A 23,236-nucleotide genomic window follows, 5' to 3' on the forward strand; every position below is an offset into this window, starting at 1 on the left:
AAGGGTAACTTCACTTTCATGGGGGGGGGGGGGGGGGGAATAGCAAATAAGAAAATAATATAGCATAGACAATTACGACACAAGTCATATTGTAATTGAGTGTTATTAACCACTTAAGCCCCGGACCAATTTGCAACCAAAGGACCAGGCCCCTTTTTGCGATTCGGCACTGCGTCTCTTTAACTGGCAATTGCGCGGTCGTGCGACGTGGCTTCCAAACAAAATTGGTGTCCTTTTTTTCCCCACATATAGAGCTTTATTTTGCTGGTATTTTATCACCTCTGCAGTTTTTATTTTTTGTGCTATAAACAAAAATAGAGCGACAATTTTGAAAAAAATGCAATATTTTTTACTTTTTGCTATACTAAATATCCCCAAAAAATATATAAAAAAACATTTTTTTTCCTCAGTTTAGGCCGATACGTATTCTTCATATTTTTGGTAAAAAAATTACAATTAAAGATTGATTGGTTTGCGCAAAAGTTATAGCGTTTACAAAATAGGGGATAGTTTTATAGCATTTTTACAAATTTTTTTTTTTTTACTAGTAATGGCAGTGATCAGCGATTTTTATTGTGGCTGCGACATTATGGCGGACACATCGGACATTTTTGACAAATTTTTGGGACCATTGTCATTTATACAGCAATCACTGCTATTTAATTGCATTGATTCCTGTGTAAATGACACTGGCAGTGAAGGAGTTAACCACTAGGGGGCAGTGTAGTGTTATGTATGACGTTATGTGTTTTTTTTTATCGTAGGGGGGCGGGGCCTGGCATGTGACATCACTGATCGTCCTTCCCTATAAAAGGTAAGAGACGATCGGTGACAGCCACACAGGGAAGCATGGAGAGAGGTTTATTTACACAGACCTCTCCTCGTTCCTCAGCTCTGTGACCCGATCGCGGGACACCAGCGGCGATCGGGTCCGCTGGTCCCACGGCCACGGTCACGGAGCACAGGACCGGGTCGGGAGCACGCCGCCGGCGGGGACCCACGGCTGGACACTTAAAGAATCACGTACCGGTACGTGATTGTGCCCAGCTGTGCCATTCTGCCGATGTATATCGGCATGAGTCGGTCCTTAATTGGTTAAAAATTACCTTTCCTTTTCAATCTGCAGCTCAGTAATTTCTGTAAAGTGCAATATGGCTACCTGGAGGTGTTCTGTACAAAGAATGCACACAGAACGCCCCCCATAAGCATCAGTTGTGTGATTGGCTCACTGATTTCCCCAGAAGTCTGCACTAAGATACAAGCCGAGTTTTGGCATCCTCTGCAACAAAAAATTTATTTTTAGTGCGATACTTCCAATAGGAAATCGTGTCTAAAGGGATGTAGACCCTGGCACTTTCCTCATTAGAGTAATGCAGCAGCAGGTTGATCATTATGAAACCACTCCCATTAGGCTCACTGGGCACATGGACACAGAGAAACAAACAGAAGTTTCTCCAGAATAACAAAAGGTAGGAATCTGCAACAAAGTTTGTTAAAATCCTTGCAATGTACATAGTTCACCCACAGGGCCGTCTTTAAGGCATGGCAAAAGGGGCAGCTGCCCTGGGCCATGTCATTGTTGTGGGGCCCAAAGCAGCTGCCTCATACTTGCCAACTATCCCAGTTTACATTCCCTTGTCCCTTGAAGTTTTAGTCCTGTGCTGTTACTAATGCTGCCCAGCTCTGCCCTATTGTTGTGTACAGATGACTCACCTGCAGACCTGTGTTTACATGTAAATACTGGCATTCATATGTAAATAGCAGTGACATGCATATGTAAATAGCTCAGGCCAACATTGATATGTAAATAAAGGCAGCATTCATAGGCATATCATGCCCCCCTGCAGTGAGGAGAAGATGTGCTGTAACCTATAGCAACCAGTGAGCAGTATTACTGTACAGCAATCTCTAGCAGCCAATCAACAAGCAGAAATGTGCTGTAACCTCTAGCAACTAATCAGTGAGCCTTAAGGAGTGCTGTAACCTCCAGCAACCAGTCAGTAAGCAGTAATGATATGCTGTAACCTCTGGCAACCAATCGCAATCGCTGCCTGATCTGATACAGTAAACTGATTTTAAGTCTAGCTGCTATTTATTGTATGTCTCAGAGAAGGTGGAGAGTGAAATTGCATTGGGGGGGGGCCTAAGGAAATTTTTGCCCAGGGTCCAATCAATATTAAAGACGGCCCTGTTCACCCAGAGGGGAATGTTTTTTTTTTTTTCTCAGCAAAAGTGAAGTTATTCTTCAAACCCTTAGCCCCCCATCTTTTTTTCTTTTTTTAGGCAGGCTTGAAGCCTATTACCATTAATATATATACCGTATATACTCGAGTATAGGCCGACCCGAATATAAGCCGAGGCCCCCAATTTACCCCCAAAAAAACTGGCAAACTTATTGACTCGTGTATAAGCCGAGGGTGAGACATGCCTGTCCATCCCTGTGTGTGTGTCCGTCCATCCCTGTGTGTCCGTCCATCCCTGTGTGTCCGTCCATCCCTGTGTGTCCGTCCATCCATCCCTGTGTGTGTGTGTGTCCATCCATCCATCCATCCCTGTGTGTGTGTGTCTCCATCCATCCATCCATCCATCCCTGTGTGTGTGTGTCTCCATCCATCCATCCCTGTGTGTGTCTCCATCCATCCACCCATCCCTGTGTGTGTCTCCATCCATCCACCCATCCCTGTGTGTGTGTGTATCCATGTGTGTGTGTGTGTGTGTGTGTGTGTGTGTGTGTGTGTGTGTGTGTCCAGCCTACCTTTGTCCCGAGCCTCCGTCCCGTGCCTTGCCTCCTTGCCTCCGTTCCGTCCCGTGCCGTGCCGTGCCTTGCCGTCGTGCCTTGCCTTGCCTTGCCTCCGTCCCATCCCGTGCCTTGCCTTGCCTTGCCTTGCCTTGCCTCCGTCCCGTGCCCTCTTCGGCGGCCATTGTAAAATTCAAAAGCCGCGCCTCCTCCTTCGCCTGTGATAGGCGGAACACTGAATTTCCCAGCAGCCTGTGTTCCGCCTATCACTGACATCGTATCATCCTCGTCCGTAGTACGAGGATGATACGATGTCCGTGATAGGCGGAACACAGGCTGCTGGGAAATTCAGTGTTCCGCCTATCACAGGCGAAGGCGGAGCCGGAGGCGCGGCTTTTGAATTGTAGAATGGCCGCTGTCTGTCTGCTCGACACGCTGATCGAGCGGGCAGACAGCGATGACTCGAGTATAAGCCGAGGGGGGCACTTTCAGCCTCAAAAAAGAGGCTGAAAATCTCGGCTTATACTCGAGTATATACGGTATGTTTCACTAGTCTCTGCTGTTACCTCTAAAAGCTTTGTATTGGATCATTTAGTCAAAAGATTGTTAAAGCAGCTTTCAAACTTCCGTACTCCAGAGTGTATTCTTCTGTACACCGACAAAACAAAAAAAAAAGCTTTTTGGCCTTTATGCTTTTAAAAAGGTCAAGCAATAGCCAAAGCCTTTCTTTCTGTATGGTTAAAAGGCGTAATTTTCGAGTTCTTCTCATTTTCAAGGACTTTCTGTAGATTTGTGCATAGTTACTCTCTCCAAAAGTGCTCTTGAAGCATCCTGGGCCAAAAGAGTCTAAGTGCCATTTGCTAAAATCCTCTAAATGGTCCTAAATGAAAAACATTGTGAAACATAACAATAAATGAAAAATATTTTATTTGCAAAGGTGCAGCAATGTCTCCGTAGGCTGCTGTCCTGATTTGAACTACAAATTCTCCCCTTTTTACACCTCTATTTTCATAGAGGGGTCAACAGGTGTTTTGTTTTGTTTTTTTGCATTTGCAGAAACTAAGCCTAAAGGAGTAAACGAATATAGCCGCCAATGGTAAGATTGGCAAGCTGCAATATATTGCATATTTTATTTTTATTTTTATTTTTTTGGGGTTTAGACATTCATTAACCACTTGACCTCTGGAAGATTTGCCTCCCTCCGTGACCAGGGCATTTCGTGCGATACGGCATACTTTAACTGACAAATGTGCATTCATACAACGCTGTACCCAAATAAAAGTTTTATTTTTTTCCCTCACAAATAGAGCTTTCTTTTGGTGGTGGTGTTTGATTTTTTTTTTTGCCCTATAAACAAAAAAAGCGAACAATTAAAAAAAAAAAAACAATATTTTTTACATTCTGCTATAAAACATATCCAATGAAACATCAAAAAAAATCAAAATTTTTCATACATTTAGGCCAATGTATATTCTGCTACATATTTCTGATAAAATAATCACAATAACTGTATATTAATTTCTTTACGTGAATGTTAGTGTCTACAAACAAAGATATTTTATGATATTTATGGAATTTTTATTTGTTTTTATACTAGTAGTGGTGATAATCAGGGCTGTGATATTGTGGTGGACAATCGGACACTAACTCACACTTTGTGGGAACCAGTGACAGTAATACAGTGCTAAAAAAATATGCACTATCAATATACTATATATATATAAATATAATATATATTTAATATATATATTAATATATATATATATATAATATATAAATATAAATATACTAATGACACTGGCTGGAAGGGGTTAAACATATAGGGCAATCAATGGGTTAACTGTGTGCCTAGCCAGTGTTTTTGTGCACTGTGTTAGGTTCTTTTACTAAGGGGAGAGATATATTTTGTTCCCTGCTTTGCAGGGACACAAAATCATTCCCACACCCCCCTGTCAGAGGGGAGATCTGCCTTGTTTACATAGTTGGTTGGAGTTTCTGATGGGTTGGAGAAATTGACAGAACACCAGCTCTGTGCACGTGCCCCCCTGCAGGTGGAAGTGCAGAACTGCATATATATATATATATATATATATATATATATATATATATATATATGTGTGTGTGTGTATATATATATATATATATATATATGTGATTCTGCATAGAAGAGCTGCCCTGCAGCAGTAAAACTGCTATGGGGGGTCGTTTAAGTGGTTAAGTAATGCCATGTACACACGATCGGAAATTTGGCCAACAAAAGACAGATGAGAGCTTTCGGTCGGAAAATTCGACCATGTGTATGCTCCATCAGACTTTTGCTGGCCGAATTCCAGCAAGCAAAAGAGTGAGAGCAGGTTCTCAATTTTTTTTTTTATTCCGGAAAAAGTTCCTATCGGAAATTCCGATCGTCTGTAACAATTCCGACACGCAAAATTCCTACGCATGCTCGGAAGCATTGAACTTCATTTTCTCGGCTCGTCGTAGTGTTGTACATCGCCTTATTCTTGTGCGAACTTTTGTGTGACCATGTGTATGCAAGCCTAGCTTGAGCGGAATTCCATCAGAAAAACCATCCGAGATTTTTCTGATGGAAAATCCGCTCGTGTGTACGCAGCATAACTTGTCTTCATATCATTTTTTTTTGGCATTAAAATTCTTTAAATTATTCTTTCATAAAAAGAAATCTTGACTTTTTTTAAGTCTTTATTTGGGAAAAGGCAATTTTGTTTACTAGAAAAGTGTCATTTTTATTTGCAGTAAAGAAACCGCTTAATCGAGTTCTAGATGTAAATCCACATTTGCTGGGCTATGCTGTGAACCATTATTTGTCATCTGTGTGGATACAATGGGGAAAAGGCACAATGCTTGTATAGCACAAGCGGGTATATTAATCAAAGAGTGATATTTTCTGATGTGAGCTAAATCACTTGATATTATATTATGGGATGGTTCTAATTTATCACAGAGAGATTCTTATTTTTATGTTTTTTACAGTTTGATCAATTGGCTCTATAAAATAACACAGGATTAAGTGTTATCGCGAATAAGATGATGCCGGTGCTTGATAAATGAACGGTGTTGCTGTATGTAATATGCAGTCTCACGTGCTTAGAGTATAGACCTTTGTGTGTGTTTCTACACATTGGAAAAAAAAAAATATATATAAATATATCCTTTTTTATTTTTGCAGTGTTTGCAACATAAAATAGCAGATTTCCCGACTTTCTATGAAATGTATTGTTGAATAAGCAAATGCTCAAATTAATGTGGCTGGAAATATTTTCTTCTGCTTTAATGGGTTTGCATGCCTAATTTATCTTTCTAATTTTGCTGCATTTTATAGCCTTTTATAGCAAGCCTGTTAAAGAGCTTTTTTTAAATAGAGAGTCGAACATCTCTGCCTATATTCTCCCTGCTGATGACTGGTAGGGGTCTCCAGGTTCAGAAACACCACCAATAGACTGTTTTAGGAGTACCGCCAAAGAGCTCCAAAGTCATCATTACTTTTACTGTGCAGCTGTATAATGTTTTATATGTTTCAGCATGGTTGAATTAATGCATGTATTAAGATAAAAAACCTTCTGTGCGCAGTAGCCCCCCTAATACCCGAGTCCATCTCTATCCAGAGATGTCCATGAGTCCCTCGGAATCTCTCTCCTGATTGGCTGAGACACAGCAGTGGCTCCATTTGGCTCACGCTGCTGTCAGTCATATTCAGCCAATCAGAAGAGAGAGGGGGCCGAATCTCAGCTCTGTGTGTCTGAACAGAGCTGCAGCTCAGCTCGGAATCCCCCATAGCAAGCTGCTTGTAACAGAAGGGATGACCTAGGAGCAGCGAAGAGGGACCCGAGAAGAGAAGGATCTAAGTAAGTATAACATGTTTGTTTAAAAAAAAAAAACAGACTTTACTTTCACTTTAAACATAAGTTGAATGGACTAACTTACTATGGTTGCCCTCCTCTACCCATGGTCTCATAACCAACCCCATAACACTACACTCTCTCAAAATATGGGACAAATAACGGGGACCGTTTAAATTGATGTCCGCGCACTCCCCATTACTTTCTTTCCTGGGCCACCCAAAATTCTACCCAGCCTCCGTTGATCCAGGCTCGTTTCAGCTCTGGTCCCAAGTTGGACTGAGTCGTATATGTGATCTCACCACTAACGCCTTCTTGAAGCCATTCTCAGCCCTACAAAGCCAAGCTGAACTCGAAAGAAAGCGTATTTTAGATACCTCCAGATCGCCCACTTTGCCCACACAGTTATAGGCCCCCACTCTTCACTAGACAATCTTTCTATGTTTGAAGGAATTTGCAATTCAGACCCCCATGCTCCAGGCATCATATCCCGCCTCTATTGTCATCTAACTTCACCTCCAGCTAACCTGCCATCTTACTCTACACAGTGGTCCACGGACTTGGCAATAGAACTTGATGCAGAAGACTGGTCAAATATATGGACTAATACAAAAATCTCATCCCACAATATAATCGCCCTGGAAGCGAACTATAAGGGCCTTATGTGGTGGTATCTAGTCGCGGCTAGTACTGTATCTCCAAATTTCTGCCAAACTACCCCTTAGTATGCTTCCGAGATTGTGGTGAGAAGGGCACACATGCCCATATATGGTGGTCATACCAGATAGTACAGCAATTTTTGGGTGACAGTATTCCGCATGGCCTCCACTTTACTTAAAAAAAACATAGACCCTGACCCATTTCTAGCATTACTGAATCATGTCTCAATATAATGCACTAAATCCCAGTTACATCTCGTCCTTCAACGCACTGCAGCAGCCAAACAGACAATAGCTAGGGCCTGGAAAACCCAGAAGTTAAACCTCACCAAAGTAAAGAATAGGACTACCCAAGCCATGATATAGAGCAAAATGGAGGCTACAATTTTACACAGAATTCCTCAACACCTCAAAATATGGCATGCCTGGGTGGAACATTTTCTGCCCCCAGACTTTGACAAACCTCTACTGGAGCCCATCTTCCCCGTTGAGGCCCCAGATTCCGAATTACAGTATTTTAGTGTCCTGTGCGTCCCCTCCCCCCTCGACCACCTTTCTCCAACATTCTCTCACTTCTCTTTTTTCATCTCCCCTTTCTTCTCTATGTGATCTGTCTTTCTCTCCCCAACTACCTGCCTTACTCATAACCTCACTACTGGTAATGTTAACTACTGATTACACAAGTTTTACTAATTTCTGACCCTCAAGTTACTGAGGAACGTTCTCAACCCAAACACACAATTGGGGTTACCCTCTCTTTCTTCAGCTTTTGTAAGGAACCCGAAGTTTGTACACTTATTGATAAAACGATTATCCCCTGTACCATCACACATAGCAAATGTTTATTTTTTATTGTTTTACTATACAAAGTGATGTTGTATAAGTTGCATTGTCAGCTGTCACGCCAAGATTACCTGTTGATGTTTATATCTTCTTTTCAATATAAAAGTTTGAACAGAAACATAAGTTGAATGGGTTTGGGCCTCTGATATACACAGGGCCGGGACGGGGGGGGGGGGGGGTTCAGGGGGTAGCTGCTATGATTTAGTGCGTGAAGAGGGGGCAGTCTGTCAGGTGCTACCTTGCCCAGCACAGAATAATCGTATTGTAGCACCCACCCCCTGCCTGCACAGGTATCATTGCCAGGCATGATATCGGTTAAAGCTGTGGAGACAACTATTCTTTCACATTCTGTATTTATTAAGGACCTGTTGACATGAGGTGCAGTCATGTGGCACCCATGCAGGGCTGTCTTTTATTAGCATGGGTATGCATGGGCATTGTGTGCATCCCTGTGCCAGAACCCTATTAATTTCTTCTGGGACATGAGGCTTCCTGGATACAGCCACTGTATCCTAATATGATATGCAGGTGCTGGTCCCAATAGAAATCAATGGGACATTGGCATGGAGATGCACACAATGCACAAGGGAGCCCTGCACAGGACACACATGTATGTGCCACATATGAATGTGCCCTAAAGAACTCATGTACATGGAGGCTTAGTGACTTCCCCAGTTCTCCAGGCAATAGGGATTTTACACAGAAACTAATAAGGCTGGCCATATATGGATGGAAATCCAGCTGGTTCAGCAAGGACCAGATGAGTTACAATCCATCTATGGTCATTGCTGCTAAAGAGAAGTTGATGTAATAGGATTCTTTGTTGGAAATGTTTCCTTTTGAAGATTTTGGCATCTTCGCTCTTGGTACTGAATTGTCTTGTTCCGCCACTGGGTATAAATATAGTTGAAGCTGATCCGCCTGCAATGTCTTACTGGTTAATGGTCTAGAGTTGTGTGTGGGGGGGGGGGGGGGCATGTATCCTGCATGTGCCTTAATTACGGATGTTCTGTGTTAGTGACAGGCAAACTGTGTATGTTGAAAATTGCAAACTTTAATAAAGAGAATAAAAAAAAAAAATCACAATTTTATTACACAATGGGATTGATTTACTAAAACAGGAGAGTGCAAAATCTGGTGCAGCTCGGCAGAGAAACCAATCAGTTTCCAGGTTTTATTGCCAAAGCTTAATTGAGCAAGCTGAAGTTAGAAGCTGATTGGCTACCATGCACAGCTGCATTAGATTCTCAGTTTTAGTAAATCTCCCCCAATCTGTGTAAAATCTACCAACCAAGGCTTAACAGCATACAGTAGTGATAAACAAATGTTCGGATAAGATGCCGAGATACTCAGATTATACACAGATAAAACAACATACATAAGTAGTACCTGTTTTTCTAAAGTCCAGAAATTATACAGCTTGTCTGATCTCTCAGAAAAAAAGGGGACAAAGAACTGTAGTTACACTATGTGAGGCTCAGTGAGGAGAGCTCTGAGAGCTGATTGATTGGACACACACACGGACACACACACGGACACACACACGGACACACACACGGACACACACACGGACACACACACGGACACGGACACACACACGGACACACACACACACACACACATCCCCTTTACCCAGCACACAGGAACAGAGCTGATGCTGTCAAACAATTGGAGCTCCCTTCCTTGTCACCTTTTTGGAAGGGAGTCCACCTAGAAAAAAATTCTTAAAAGCCAGCAGCTACAAATACTTGGGTCCTAGTCCAACCCACCTGAGTGAGCCCTCCAGGAACTATCACTATTCGGGGGCCAATCATAAGCTGCCAAAAAAATTCCATGTCCATTGTATGGGATGGGGAATGCCCCAATCACAGATGGTTGGCTCAGTATAGCTTTTTTTTTTTTTTGTGGGCTTGCTCGGGTATTTTCACACTAGGATCCAAACACGTCCTCATCAATAGTGCTAATATCAAACATGCTGGCACATGAAGACCGTCATAGGCTGGGGGCAGGGAGGTGACTTTGCAGCGCTGGCTAGAGTTGTCATCTCATCCCTTTAAACCCGAACACATATGAATTACACAGGTTCTGAGGCTAATTAAATGCAGATAATGCACCAAGTGAGTTTAACCAGTTCCCGACCAGCGCACGCCGATGTACATCGGCAGAATAGCACGGGCAGGCATATTGGCGTACAGGTACGTCCAATCTTTAATGCTGCCCTGCCACCGCGAGCGCGCCCCCAGAGGCGCACTCGCATGCTGGTCGAGACCCCCGTGAGTCTGGTCGCGGGTCCCGCGGACTCGATCGCTGCAGGCATACCCGCGATCGTCTCACGGGGTCGCTGAATGGAGAGTTGCCATTGTAAACAGCATCTCCCCATTCTGCCTAGCAACTAGTGACGCTGATCTCTGCTCCATGTGATTGGAGCAGAGAGCAGTGTTCACTAAATGAAAGCCCAGCCCCCAACAGTAACACACCCCTAGGAACACTTAACCCCTACACTGCCAGTGTCATTTACACAGGAATCACTGCATTTATATAGCAGTGATTTCTGTATAAAGGACAATGGTCCCAACAATGTGTCAAAAATGTCCGATGTGTCCGCCATAATGTCGCAGTCACAATAAAAATCGCTGATTGCTGCCATTACTAGTAAAAAAAAATGATTAATAAAAATGTCATAAAACTATCCCCTATTTTGTAAACGCTATAACTTTTGCGCAAACCAATAAATAATCGCTTATTGTGATTTTTTTTAAATCAAAAATATGTAGAAGAATACGTATCGCCCTTATATATTTTTGGGGGATATTTATTATACCAAAAAGTAAAAAATAATGCGTTTTTTTTTTTTCAAAATTGTCGCTCTATTTCTGTTTATAGCGCAAAAAATAAAAACCGCAGGGGTGATCAAATACCACCAAAAGAAAGCTCTATTTGTGGGGAAAAAAGGACATCAATTTTGTTTGGGAGCCACGTCGTACGACCGCGCAATTGTCAGTTAAAGCGACGCAGTGCCGAAACGCAAAAAGTGGTCTGGTCTTTGGCCAGCAAAATGGTCCGGGCTGATGTGGTTAATTACCACCTTAATCGGCCACAGAACCTGTGTAATTAATATGTGTTCGGGTTTAAAGGGTTGAGGTGGCAACCATAGTGCTGGCTTATCTACAGCAGAAAATGTGAGGTCACCAGGTTTGCTGTGCCATGTGGTAAGGTTGCATAAATGTCAGGAATGTAAAGATGGAAATAAAACCTTGCTCCCTTTTATATAAATTTCAACTATTTATTTGGCTGTGAGGCTGTGAGTCACACAGGGGTCTTACAATTTGCAAAATTAAAACAAAGCGGAGAGCCATGGCCTTTTTTTTTGTTTTTGTTTTTTTTTTTAATGGTGTTTTAAGCAATGAACTCATTTTGGTTTTTTTTTCTGGGCTTTACACTACAGTAAAATATAAGAAGTATACTTTGCCACGCTACCAATTACATTATGGAACAGTGTCCATTCTTATTGTTACTGCTGGTGGTGCTGTAGGCAGGTGCAGGCTACTTTTTCCACTGTGGGTGGCACTCCTCCACAGTCACGCTTTCTTTATAGATGCTGTCAACCCGGCTGATGTCTGTCATCTTTACCTCGTTGAGAACTATGAGTGTACCCGGTTGGGCAGGCGTCCCTCAGGGTTGTTGTGAACTGTTGTTGCATTACTTCAATACAAGGTTTCTTTTGCACTTGGCAGTGTAAGTTACTGCCGCCACACACGCTGCACCCCATCTACAGTCTTCTGGATTATAAGGAGTGTTCTGGACAGTGGGAAAGGGGAAGAAAGGGGCTTGTCAATGTCTCAGCAAATAAATCACTAAGACCGCTGCCTCAAGCAAACCAGCTATATCTGCCTTTGGCTAATGAGGAATGGGTTATTCATTTCCAATGAAGTTAAAATTAGTAATCCTCAAAGGTACTAATGGGATTTTTAAGGCAACAAAGATAAGGGAAATGTTGGTATAAAATATATAGCTTTTTATTTATACATCATAAAATAGTATAGTACAACATCAATATGAATGATAAAAAATCAACAGTGAATCTGCTGACTTAAAGGGGTATATACAAAACTGGTGACACTCTCCTCTTTGATGCCAGACACATTTCAGGAAGAGATCAATCCTTTCTTCAGAGGTGTTTAGGAGGAGATTACAAACCTAGAATTCATCCGTATAAATGCAACACATGTGGATCATCCCAGATATGTGAAGGAATCTCACTGTGCCACAGCTTAAGGCATCTAAGAGGTCCCCAATACGGTAGCCAGAGCCCCGCATGTTCCACACAAGGATCCCCCTTGAAAACCACTAGGCATGGCCATAAGTAGCCAGGTATGTACTGCTAATACACTGGAAATCATAGGATCTTAAAAACTCAAGAGTGTAGCCCATACAGGCAGCCTCATATGTTCTTCAAGGCTATCCAATAGCTTATGGGATAGTTAGTGAAAGAGGCTCAATGTGAAGATGTGTTGATCCCAGCAACAAGGCAGCAGTGCAATGGTAGCTTGAGAATTGTTCAAGTAGTTGTGTGTGCTGATTGTGAGTGTCCCAGGCAGTGTAAGTCCTCCAATTTTGTACCTAAAGGGCAAAGGCTCTTCAACTATCACTATAGCGTGCGTGCCATGTGCCTTCTGTGGAACTCAGCATTACAAAGGGCTGACAAGGCAATTCTGTTCAAATCTTTGATTGCTTCTTATAAGTTTTCTTTTGTATCTTTAAACCAACTTTTGTCTAAACCCAAGAACATAAATTATATATATATATATATATATATGTGTGTGTATATATATATATATATATATATATATATATATATATATATATATATATATATATATATATATATATTATGTATATGTATGTTTGTGTGTGTATATATAATATGTATACAGCTTACCCGTCCTTGACTGTAGGGCTGCATTAGTTCCTTTTTAAGGTTTCTTTCCCTTTCAGGACTATAAACCTCTTATTCTCCATAACAAAATGCAAGGTGGTCTGTAGTTTAGAGTTCTCATGGGCAGGGAGATAAGACTGCTTGAGATAACATTGCAGGGTGCATAGGAATAGGATTTAGGACAGCAATGGAGTTCTGTCACAATATACAGGTATTGTTTTACATGTATCATATCGACATAATGACAATTGCTATATTTAACTAAATGAAAGGGAACAAATAAATTACATTCATTGTTGGGGTTTATATACACTTTTTAGTATTTCTTTCTTTTTTTTTTTTTTGGTGGTTCAGCTCAAGGTGGGCACTGGTACTGCAACAATCCAATGCACAACACGTGTTACTACAACGCATGGATGTGAATGGAGCCTAAAAGTATAGACCTAGAGTCATTAGTTAGTGCAACATTAGGTATGTTGATCCATTCACATATGATGGAATGACGGATGCGTGTCATGGTCCCTCTCCCTTATCTAAAGGGTATTTTGGTGTCTTCTATTTTTGACATACTGTAGTCAGTGAGTACTGTGGATATGCAGCCTGCACCCAGTGGTGATTTCTGATTTTAGAGCTTCTAAGAGGATTTTCATGGATTGTGTCCTATTAACCTTCACCCACATATTTACCTGCAATTAGGTGGGCACTCGTACATGTTGATCTTTCTGCATCTGATCAATTTTAAACTTGTAAACCTTATGAAACTGCACCTAGTTATCAAGTGAGCCACACTAACTCTGTTTTTTGATGCTTGCTCAGATCAGGTGGACCAAAACAGCAGGAAGTGCATCAGATCGATTCCAAGACTCCAGCGTTTTCAATGAGACCCTTCAGATTACAAATATCCAGAGACACCAGGGAGGCAGATATTATTGCAAAGCAGAAAACGGGCTTGGTTCCCCTGCAATAAAATCTATACGAGTGGATGTATACTGTAAGTAAATAAGAATTCTTTCCTGCTTATACAAAATTATTAATTCACATCGAAAAACAATTCAGATTGGTGAAAGAAGCCAAAAAAGTGGGTTCTCTTAAATACACAAGAGTTTTTAATGGTTTGTCCCATATGTTACATAGTGAAATGCATTGTTATAGCTTGATAAAAGGGTATTATTTTCTGAAAACATTAGTGTAGCACTGACCCTCGAAGGAGCGGCTGATTATTTTTTGGGCTTACCGTTACCTTCTTCACCTCGTGTGCATCTAGGGGTTTCCCGAGGTAGATGGACCAATGAACTGCAGAGACTGACACTGGATCCACTTTAGGGATTTTTATTTGCAAAACGTTGAACAAAACACAGTCTCTCAGTAGGGAATAGAGGATATGGGTAGGAAAGCGCAGGTACTCTTGGCACTGCTGACACTTGAATGTCTTTCTCTATACAGTCCAGGGAATAGCCATTCACAACTGGATATTACAACTATTGGATAAATCCCCTTTTGGTGAATTTGGCAACTGACAGGTGATTCAGATAAAGCCAAGTCTCTGCCACAGACTTGGTGGTAGAACTTTAGAATGAAAAGCCTCTCTCACAGACTTGGTTGTAACTGAAGGATGAAATTCTCATACGGTACCAGTATCTTGCAGCCGTTCCAGCGATACCGTACGAGTGTGGATTCACCTGGTGTCCTTTCCAGCTTAGCATCCAGGCTCTTGCTGAGCAGCCAGCCTTGCGCGTGGCCCTCTTCTAAAGAGTCCTCCCCTGGTTGCGTTTTCATTTGCTGGGCCTCTCCAAATCAGAGACGGCACCGGACTACCTTGGAACCCTCCTTCCAGTTACTGTGCCTCGGGCTAGCCAGCCCTGAGACTCAGACATGGATGGAACTGCACTCCAGGCAATGAGGGCCTCTGGGGGCTGGTCAGGAGGACCAGGACCATGGAGTCAGAACATACTTCTGGACCGGAACCTCAAACCACGTGACCTCAGTACCTTCCGGAATACACAGCAAGACAATGCACCCACTGATTGGCTTCGAGAAAGACTGGCACCCAGTGTGTCCAACTGGACTGCATTCCAATGCCTGCCAAAGGTGACACCCACACCTATTGCCAGGCAGAACATAATACAGTCCAGCTAAACTGATACTGAGACCATAATGTACTACAATTAACTCTAAAACCCAACTATGGTCTTAGGAACATTTCAATTGACAAAAACATAGCGCATGCTCTTCAGGAGCCCAACGCTACATTGGCAAGAACCATAAAAAAAATGGGTGCTTTCTGAACAGGCATGATTGTGTTGGTGGTGAATACCTGAGTGATTTTCTATATTGCATTGTGACTATAAAAGAGGCTTAAGTTTGTTAGCTGAAAGTTCGGTCAAAGAATTTAGAACAAATACAATTCTTTTATGAATATACAATTGAACTTTTCAATATGAAACTCAAAAGGGCCGAAAGGTCACAGGCACAAGAGAAGGATAGCACTGTGGAAACTACTGTATGCATATTTTAGTTCTCTAAAAGGTTGTGCTACATCAGTCCTGTTTGGTTCACAACCCCAAAGTCCCATTCAGTTGACAAAGAATGCAAGTTAAGTTCCTACCAAGTAAATCCAGTTCTGTTCTTCAGATCCCACTTGAATGGTTGCCTTTAGAATACCCTAAAAGGAAGCCTTCAGACAAAACGTTATTTTGGTTTTATACAGAGCTAGGAAGGTTTAGAACTGCTATTACGTTTCTATTGCTTGTTGTGTCCCTGTAGGGGACAGGAAAACAAGGGCACTGATGGGACCGGGGCCTACTGCCACCACTCTTTATAGATTTAAGGTGTTCTTATAATGTTCTTCTAATGAAAACTTTTATCACAGTGAAGTGATGTTCCACTTCCCACCAGCATGTCCTGGGGCTAGGTATTTCACCTCCAACCAGCATGTCCTGGGGCTAAGTATTTCACCTCCAACCAGCATGTCCTGGGGCTAAGTATTTCACCTCCAACCAGCATGTCCTGGGGCTAGGTATTTCACCTCCAACCAGCATGTCCTGGGGCTAGGTATTTCACCTCCAACCAGCATGTCCTGGGGCTAGGTATTTCACCTCCAACCAGCATGTCCTGGGGCTAGGTATTTCACCTCCCACCAGCATGTTCTGGGGTTGTGTGTTCCATTTCTTACCAGTATGCCTTGGGGTTATGTGTTTGACCTCTCGCCAGCACATCCTGGGGTTGTTCCACTTCCTACCAGCATGTCCTAGGGAAGTGATTCTTAACTCCTGTCCTCAGGACACACTAACAGGCCAGGTTTTCAAGATAACTGAAATACATAATTGATCAGTGATATTTGCTGCTCAGTGATTTCAGTATTCTAGTCTGCATCTCCCCAAGGTAATACTTAAAATCTGGCCTGTTAGTGCGTCCTGAGTACAGGAGTTGAGAATGAGAACCACTGTCCTAGGGCTATGTCTGCTCAGTTAATGAGTAAAGTGTTTGGTTTCTGTTGGCATACTCCTGCATCATGCAGCATTGTGTTTTCAACTCATCTCTTCAGTCCCCATCCATATTTTGAAGAAAAGATGGGTTAAAAAAAATAAAAATACTCTCTAAACCTAAAACCCATTGCTTTGGTTAACACATACACTTTGGTGTCCATGATTATGCACCATTTTATTAAGAAGCAAATTGTCAAATGTGAAAAAAGAGACAGGTTTTAATAGCACTTTATTTCCTGAAGTCTCGAGTTTGCCAACAGTTCAACCCCATGATGCTGGAGGAACTGCAAAAAATATAATGAAACTAAAAATGAGCAGCAAGCCCTTGGAGCAATACCTGGTTATTTCTAACCACAATAGTCGTCTACTAGTACACTTGCCTAATTTAAAGGTAGGTTTCGCTATAACATTTTTTCTTACTCTTCCTTTGAACTCTTTCATGCTGTGGCACATGAGCCTTTGATAGATAAAAGGGTACATGCAGACTTCTGGGAACTGAAGAAAAATCACAGGAGACCAGTACATGCTGTCAAATACACCTTACAGTGGACCTAATGAGATCATCACATTCAGTTCAAAAAAAGGAGACTTTATTAAAATTTCCATCATCCCAAGTGTGTCAGTTCACCGCAATATTGTTACCCTATGGTAGAGGGAACTCCTCTACATGAAAAGGTTATCCCATACACTTGATGATTGTACTACACTTTTAGTTTTTCTGTATCATCCAAGTAGGTTACCAAAGTGAACTACTTTAATAAAATCCATAACGTAAGATTACAAAGGGAAGTTTCAAACTATGTTTCCATTTTATGGCAGCTGAACATTTAAGCAAAACATTATGGATTCAGCAAGATAAATAGTGCAGTTTGGAAAGTCCAACTCAAGGCAACCAAATTTCCTGCTCCCCTAGTTTTTTCCTCCATCCCACTTGGAACACTCTTCATTTTGCTTTCATACCTTTTTTCCATGGGTCTTCAGTCCAGTCATGTGATGCCCCATGTCATCTTCTGTGGTGGTGGGCCTAAATGCTGCAGAGAACAGTGCCATATAATGACTTAACTCAATCCTTTTCAGCATTTATTTGCAAACTCACATTCTCCTATTACGGGAGTATCACAAGGTTTCATGTGGAATTAGATGTGTTTAGACACTGGGCAGGCAGCTCGTGATTAAGGCTCTATCAGAATAAGGCTTATAACCAGAGAAAAGAAAAGTAAAGCATACTACATATATTCCGTTAAAAGGGATGATGCATGTATATTGCGAATATGGAGCCAACGTGCTTCAGGGGTCAGAACAATCTGCCATTCATCAGGGTATTTATTGAAAATAGGCACACCCCAGGAGATGGTTGTAGCTTTAAAAAAAAAAAAAAAAAACTTAACAATTGCAGGGCAATTTTTTGTACTAAACATTTGATGGGTTGTAAAGATATGATTTAAGAAGACAAAGTCTTTATTTAAAAAGACCCTTTTTTTGTAATCGATAAAAGGAACGTGATTTATTCCAGGATTGCTGTATGGCCAAGCATGAATTTTAAAAAGTTTCCATTAAGTTCAACCAACTCCCCCCCCCCCCCCCCCCCCAAAAAAAAAAAGTTTGCAGCCTCTGAACCCTTAGACATGGTGGCTGCATGTGTTTTCTTTTTTTAAGCTTTATTTCCTCTATTTGCAATTGGTGATCTGGCCAAGAACACACAGTCTTAGCCTATCTCCATTCTACTAGAGCAGCAACATGATGGACACATTTGGACAGGAGAATTGTCGATATAGGGAGTGGGCAGTATTGGAGACTGGCAGATTTAGATGGACTTGACTAACAAATTAAAGTTGAACTCCAGCTAACTTTTTAAGCAGTTACAACAACAGTTTTTTTTTCTCTTTCTGGATTAAAAGTTTCACTTAAATGAATAAAAGCTGAGTATTGTAAGCCATACTCGCCTTCACTCCAGTACTATTATGGTGCCTTGTCTTGGTATTAGCAACGTTTAATCCCCTGCCAGACTAAACACTCGTACACATGGGCCGAATGTTGGATGGCATTGTCTGGTTAAGTAGATACTGGCTGACATTCCGCCCGTGTTTACTGCAGCCAGTCAGACAGAAGCTGGCTGCACAGGGCATGCCTGAAGGGGCATGGCTGAAAAAAGTCGGCCAATCGGGATTAAAGCGGAGACTGTGAGCCAGGTCTTCTCTCCAACATCAGTGCCTGACCTCACAAATGTGCTTCTGGAAGAACGGTCAAACATTCCAATAGACACACTCCTAAACCTTGTGGACAGCCTTCCTAGAAGAATTGAAGTTGTTATAGCTGCAAAGGGTGGGCCAACTCAATAGTGAACCCTGCGGACTAAGACTGGGATGCCATTATACGTTCACCATAAGTTCATGTGCGTGTAAAGGCAGGAGTCCTAATACTTTTGTGTTTTACATACAATACATTTTTACTTGCCTTGGCTTTCAAAATGCAAAGAAGTGCAACTATATCACTAAAGTATAGTCTGCCTTAAAAAAAACATCGTATTTACTTCTCATGTAAACAAGCCTGCCAATCACCCTGCCAGTTAACACAGAGAACACAATTTTCCCATCCTAAAAGAGGAAGAGTCTCTTTGGTTAGTCCTCCTTAGAAGTGACATGACTGTAGTTAATGAGTGACAAGCACCTCAACTTGCTAATGCAAATAAATAATGTGCTTCAGCTTCAAATCTAGAATGTCAGGCTATAGATTGCTTTTGTAAGGTTTCACTTCCCTGCCAATTCACATCATTCAGCTCATGTATATTATTCTGCAGAATCTAGAAATGGCTAAATTTGCTCAGTAAACAGTTTTTAGTCTTTTGAAGACTTGTTTTCCATGGAGGTCGCTGATCTGTTGATGGATATAGGCAAAAAAATATACGGAGCTTACATTCTTAGGCTGGAAAACATACCCAAGTTCACTCTACATTTCCCTTTAGCGACCAGTGAGCACGAGATGTTGCTTGTACCGAGTCAGTCAAGCTAGATGTTTATGGAATCTTTATTGCTGGACATTATTTGTTTGCATACTTTTTATAACTCCTAAAGTCCCCCATGCTTTTTTACTGCCATCATATGCAGTAGACATGTGCGATTTGTTTTGTATGACTCTCAAATTCGTACGAATTTCCCTAAATTCGTACGTTCGGGAGGATCCAAAATACGAATTGCCATGCGTCCAAATTTTGTACGAAATACAAACTTTTGTTTACGAATCCGAAGAACGAATTTAGTACAGCACAGGGATGGTGGGAGCCCCTCATCTAACAACAATTTGTATTTCAGATAGAAAATTCTTCAACGAAATTTCGGATAAAAAGCAAACTTCCATCAGCATCGACTGTCATATTGAGGTATATTTTTGCCTTTAAATTAATCGTAACGAACGTTTGTACAAGTTAACGAACCTAACGACAATTCGTATTTCGTACAAATTTAAATTGAATTTTGGACACAAAATATGAAGTACAAATTAATTTTAATACGAACCGTAATGGAACAGAACAAAACAAATTTATTGACAGCGCCCATGTCTAATATGCAGTGGGAAATTATTTTAACACTTCTCATGTATTGCAAAATAAATAAAATAAAATGACTCTAAAACATGTGATGGAATAAATAATAAATACAGTATATAAACCCTTCACCAGCTGGGAATATTCTTATCCCACTGGACAAGTAAACATATGATAAGAAAATACCAGTTCCAAAAACTCCCTCGCTCTTTAATGCTCTCCAAACATCAGATATGGTGACAGTAACCACTTTAGCCCCTGGACCATTTGGCACTTTTTTTTTGCGATTCGGCACTGCTTCGCTTTCACGGACAATTGCGCGGTAGTACGACGTTGTACCCAAACAAAATTGATGTCCTTTTTTTTCCCCCACAAATAGCGCTTGCTTTTGGTGGTATTTGATCACCTCTGTTTTTTTATTTTTTGCGCTATAAACAAAATAATAGTGACAATTTTGAAAAAAACTCATTATTTTTTACTTTTTGCCATAATAAATATCCCCCAAAAATATATAAAAATATTTTTTTTTCCCTCAGTTTAGGCCGATACGTATTTTTTTACATACTTTTGGTAAAAAAAATCGCAATAAGCGATTATTTATTGGTTTGCACAAAAGTTATAGCGTCTACAAAATGGGGGATAGGTTTATGGCATTTTTATTGATGATTTTTTTTTTTTTTAGCAGTAATGGCAGTGAGCAGTGATTTTTAGCATGACTGCAACATTATGGCAGACACATCGGACACTTTTGGCTCGAATTTGGGACCATTCACATTTATACAGTGATCAGTGCAATTAAAAATGCATTAAGTACTGTGTAAATGTGACTGCCAGTGAAGGGGTTAACCACTAGGTGGCGCTATAGAGGTTAAGTGTGTCCTAGGGAGTGATTCTAACTGTGGGTGGAGGGGTTGTGTGTGACAGGTCACTGATCACCGCTCCCGATTACAGGGAGCGGCGATCAGTGATAGTGTCATTAGGCAGAACGGAGAGATGCTTGTTTACATTAGCATCTCCCCGTTCCTCCTCACCGTGAGATAATCGCGGGTATCCCCCTGGACATCAAGTCCGCGGGTCCCGGGATCACGGTCACGGAGCTCCCATCGGGCGCACCCGCAAGCCGCCTCTTAAAGGGCCACGTACAAGTACGTTAATCTGCCTGTACATGCCCTTCTGCCACAGTATATCTGCGTGAGGCAGTCGCTAAGTCGTTAAAATTGTGCTCTCCATCAATAAAATTAAAATATATACAACAAAAGGGCAGTGGTGTAGTGGGTAGCACATTCACCTAGCAGCAATAGGGTCGCTGGTTCAAATCCCAACGACGACACCATCTGCCTGGAGTTTGCATGTTCTCCCTGTGCCTGCTTGGGTTTTCTTCGGGTACTCCGGTTTCCTACCACACTCCAAAGACATGCTGGTAGGTTAATCAGATCCTGTCTATAAATTGGCCCCAGTATCTTTGTATGTGTTTGTAAGTGCGTCGGGACCCTACGGGGCAAGACCGTGCTATATCGAGATGCAACTCAACTCAAAAATCTGTGATTTAAAAAAACTATTTTGCATGCTCACACATTTCCCCAAAACCACAGTTTTCATGAAATCAGACCTGCGAGATATTCAAAATTACAATTCGACTGGTATGCACAGCTGAGTGATGTTATCCTCTACCCCTCTATACTCACCACTGTGCAGCAAAACATAATGATAATAGATTGACTCCCCTAACAAGTATATGACCCCTTGATGTTAAATCATTTGTTACCCCAACATTTCATATTCCTAATATGTGCCTGCTGTACCATGTACTTGTATGAAAAAGCATCCTGTTCTCTTTGTAGTGCTTTCTTTATGTGAAATCTGGTGTTCCTGTCAGTCCCTCTGCTTTCCTATTAAAAACTGACCACACTAAGCATGAGAGCACACCTCGGTCAGTTATGTAGCTATGCTGGGAACCCAGTGTACTCTCCTTCACTGGGAAGCTTGGTGTGCTGCTGCTTCTCCTCCCCCATCTCATATAGAGCTGAGAACCGAGGGAATGTGATCACTTATAGAAATGAGGAAAAAAAGTATGTGTGTGTGTATGTATGTATGTATGTATGTATGTATGTATGTATATATATATATATATATATATATATATATATATATATATATATATATATATATATATAAAATAGTGTTATAAAAAAGTATTTTCCCCTCCCCAATTTTTTATTTGTTTTTGCATATTTCTCATACTTAAATGATTCAGATCATAATTTTTTTTTTACTACACAAAGATAACCAGAGTAAATCCAAGATGCAGTTTTTAAATTATTATTTCAATTTTTAAGCGAAAAGAACTGTTCAAACCTGCCCGACCCTATGTGAAAAAGTAATTTCTCCCTTCCATGCTGAATCATGAATGAACTGGGATTAACCACAATTTTTTGGAAAGCTGAGTTACATTTCACTTGCCACACCCAGACCTGATTACTGCCAGACCTGTTGAATCAAGGAATCACAGAAATAGAAGCTGTCTGACAAAGTGAAGCATGCTAACAGATCACAAGAAGCCACACATCATGCCACAAGCTAAAAAAAAATCAAAAGCATATTAGAAACAAAGTAATGTACAGGTATCGGTCTAGGCCGGGTTTCAAAGCCATTTCTAAGGCTTTGGAACTCCGGTAAACCACGGGGAGAGCCATTATCCACTAATGGAGATAACTTGGAACAGTGGCAAAACTTCCCAGGAGTGGCCGACCTACAAAAATTACTCCAAGACTGACGACGACTCATCCAGGAGGTCATAAAAGAATCCAGTAGAACATCTAAAGAACTGCAGGCCTCATTTGCCTCAGGTAAGATCAGTGTTCATGATTCAACAATAAGAAAGAGACTTAGCCAATAAATGGTATCCATGGAAGAGTTCCAAGGCCAAAGCCACTGCTGACCAAAAAGAAGACAAGGGCTCATCTTACATTTACCAAACAATCTTCATTATCCCCAAGAAAAATATTCTGTGGACTGATGAGACAAAAAAATTAAATTTGGAAGGTGTGCGTCCCGTTACGTCTGGCATAAAACTATTACAGCATTTCATAACAAGAACATCTTACCAACAGTCAGACATGGTGGTGGTAGTGTGATGGACCTTGCAGCTTCAGGACCCAGACTATTTACTATAATT

The 23,236-nt window shown here is 41.3% G+C and overlaps 1 protein-coding gene across 2 annotated transcripts in view; it reads left to right on the top strand.

Annotated features, from left to right (window-relative positions):
- MDGA2 (MAM domain containing glycosylphosphatidylinositol anchor 2) overlaps positions 1-23,236 on the top strand; it is a 1,078,966-nt gene that overhangs the window by 570,261 nt on the left and 485,469 nt on the right. For both annotated transcript variants that reach the window (XM_077463546.1, XM_077463547.1), the window contains exon 3: positions 13,852-14,026. In XM_077463546.1, coding sequence (XP_077319672.1) covers positions 13,852-14,026 — 175 coding nt within the window. The remainder of the gene's footprint in view (positions 1-13,851; positions 14,027-23,236) is intronic.

Source organism: Lithobates pipiens, unplaced genomic scaffold, assembly GCF_037356315.1.
Source record: "Lithobates pipiens isolate NorthernLeopardFrog02 unplaced genomic scaffold, aLitPip1_a1.2 Scaffold_30, whole genome shotgun sequence".
NCBI lineage: Eukaryota > Metazoa > Chordata > Amphibia > Anura > Ranidae > Lithobates > Lithobates pipiens.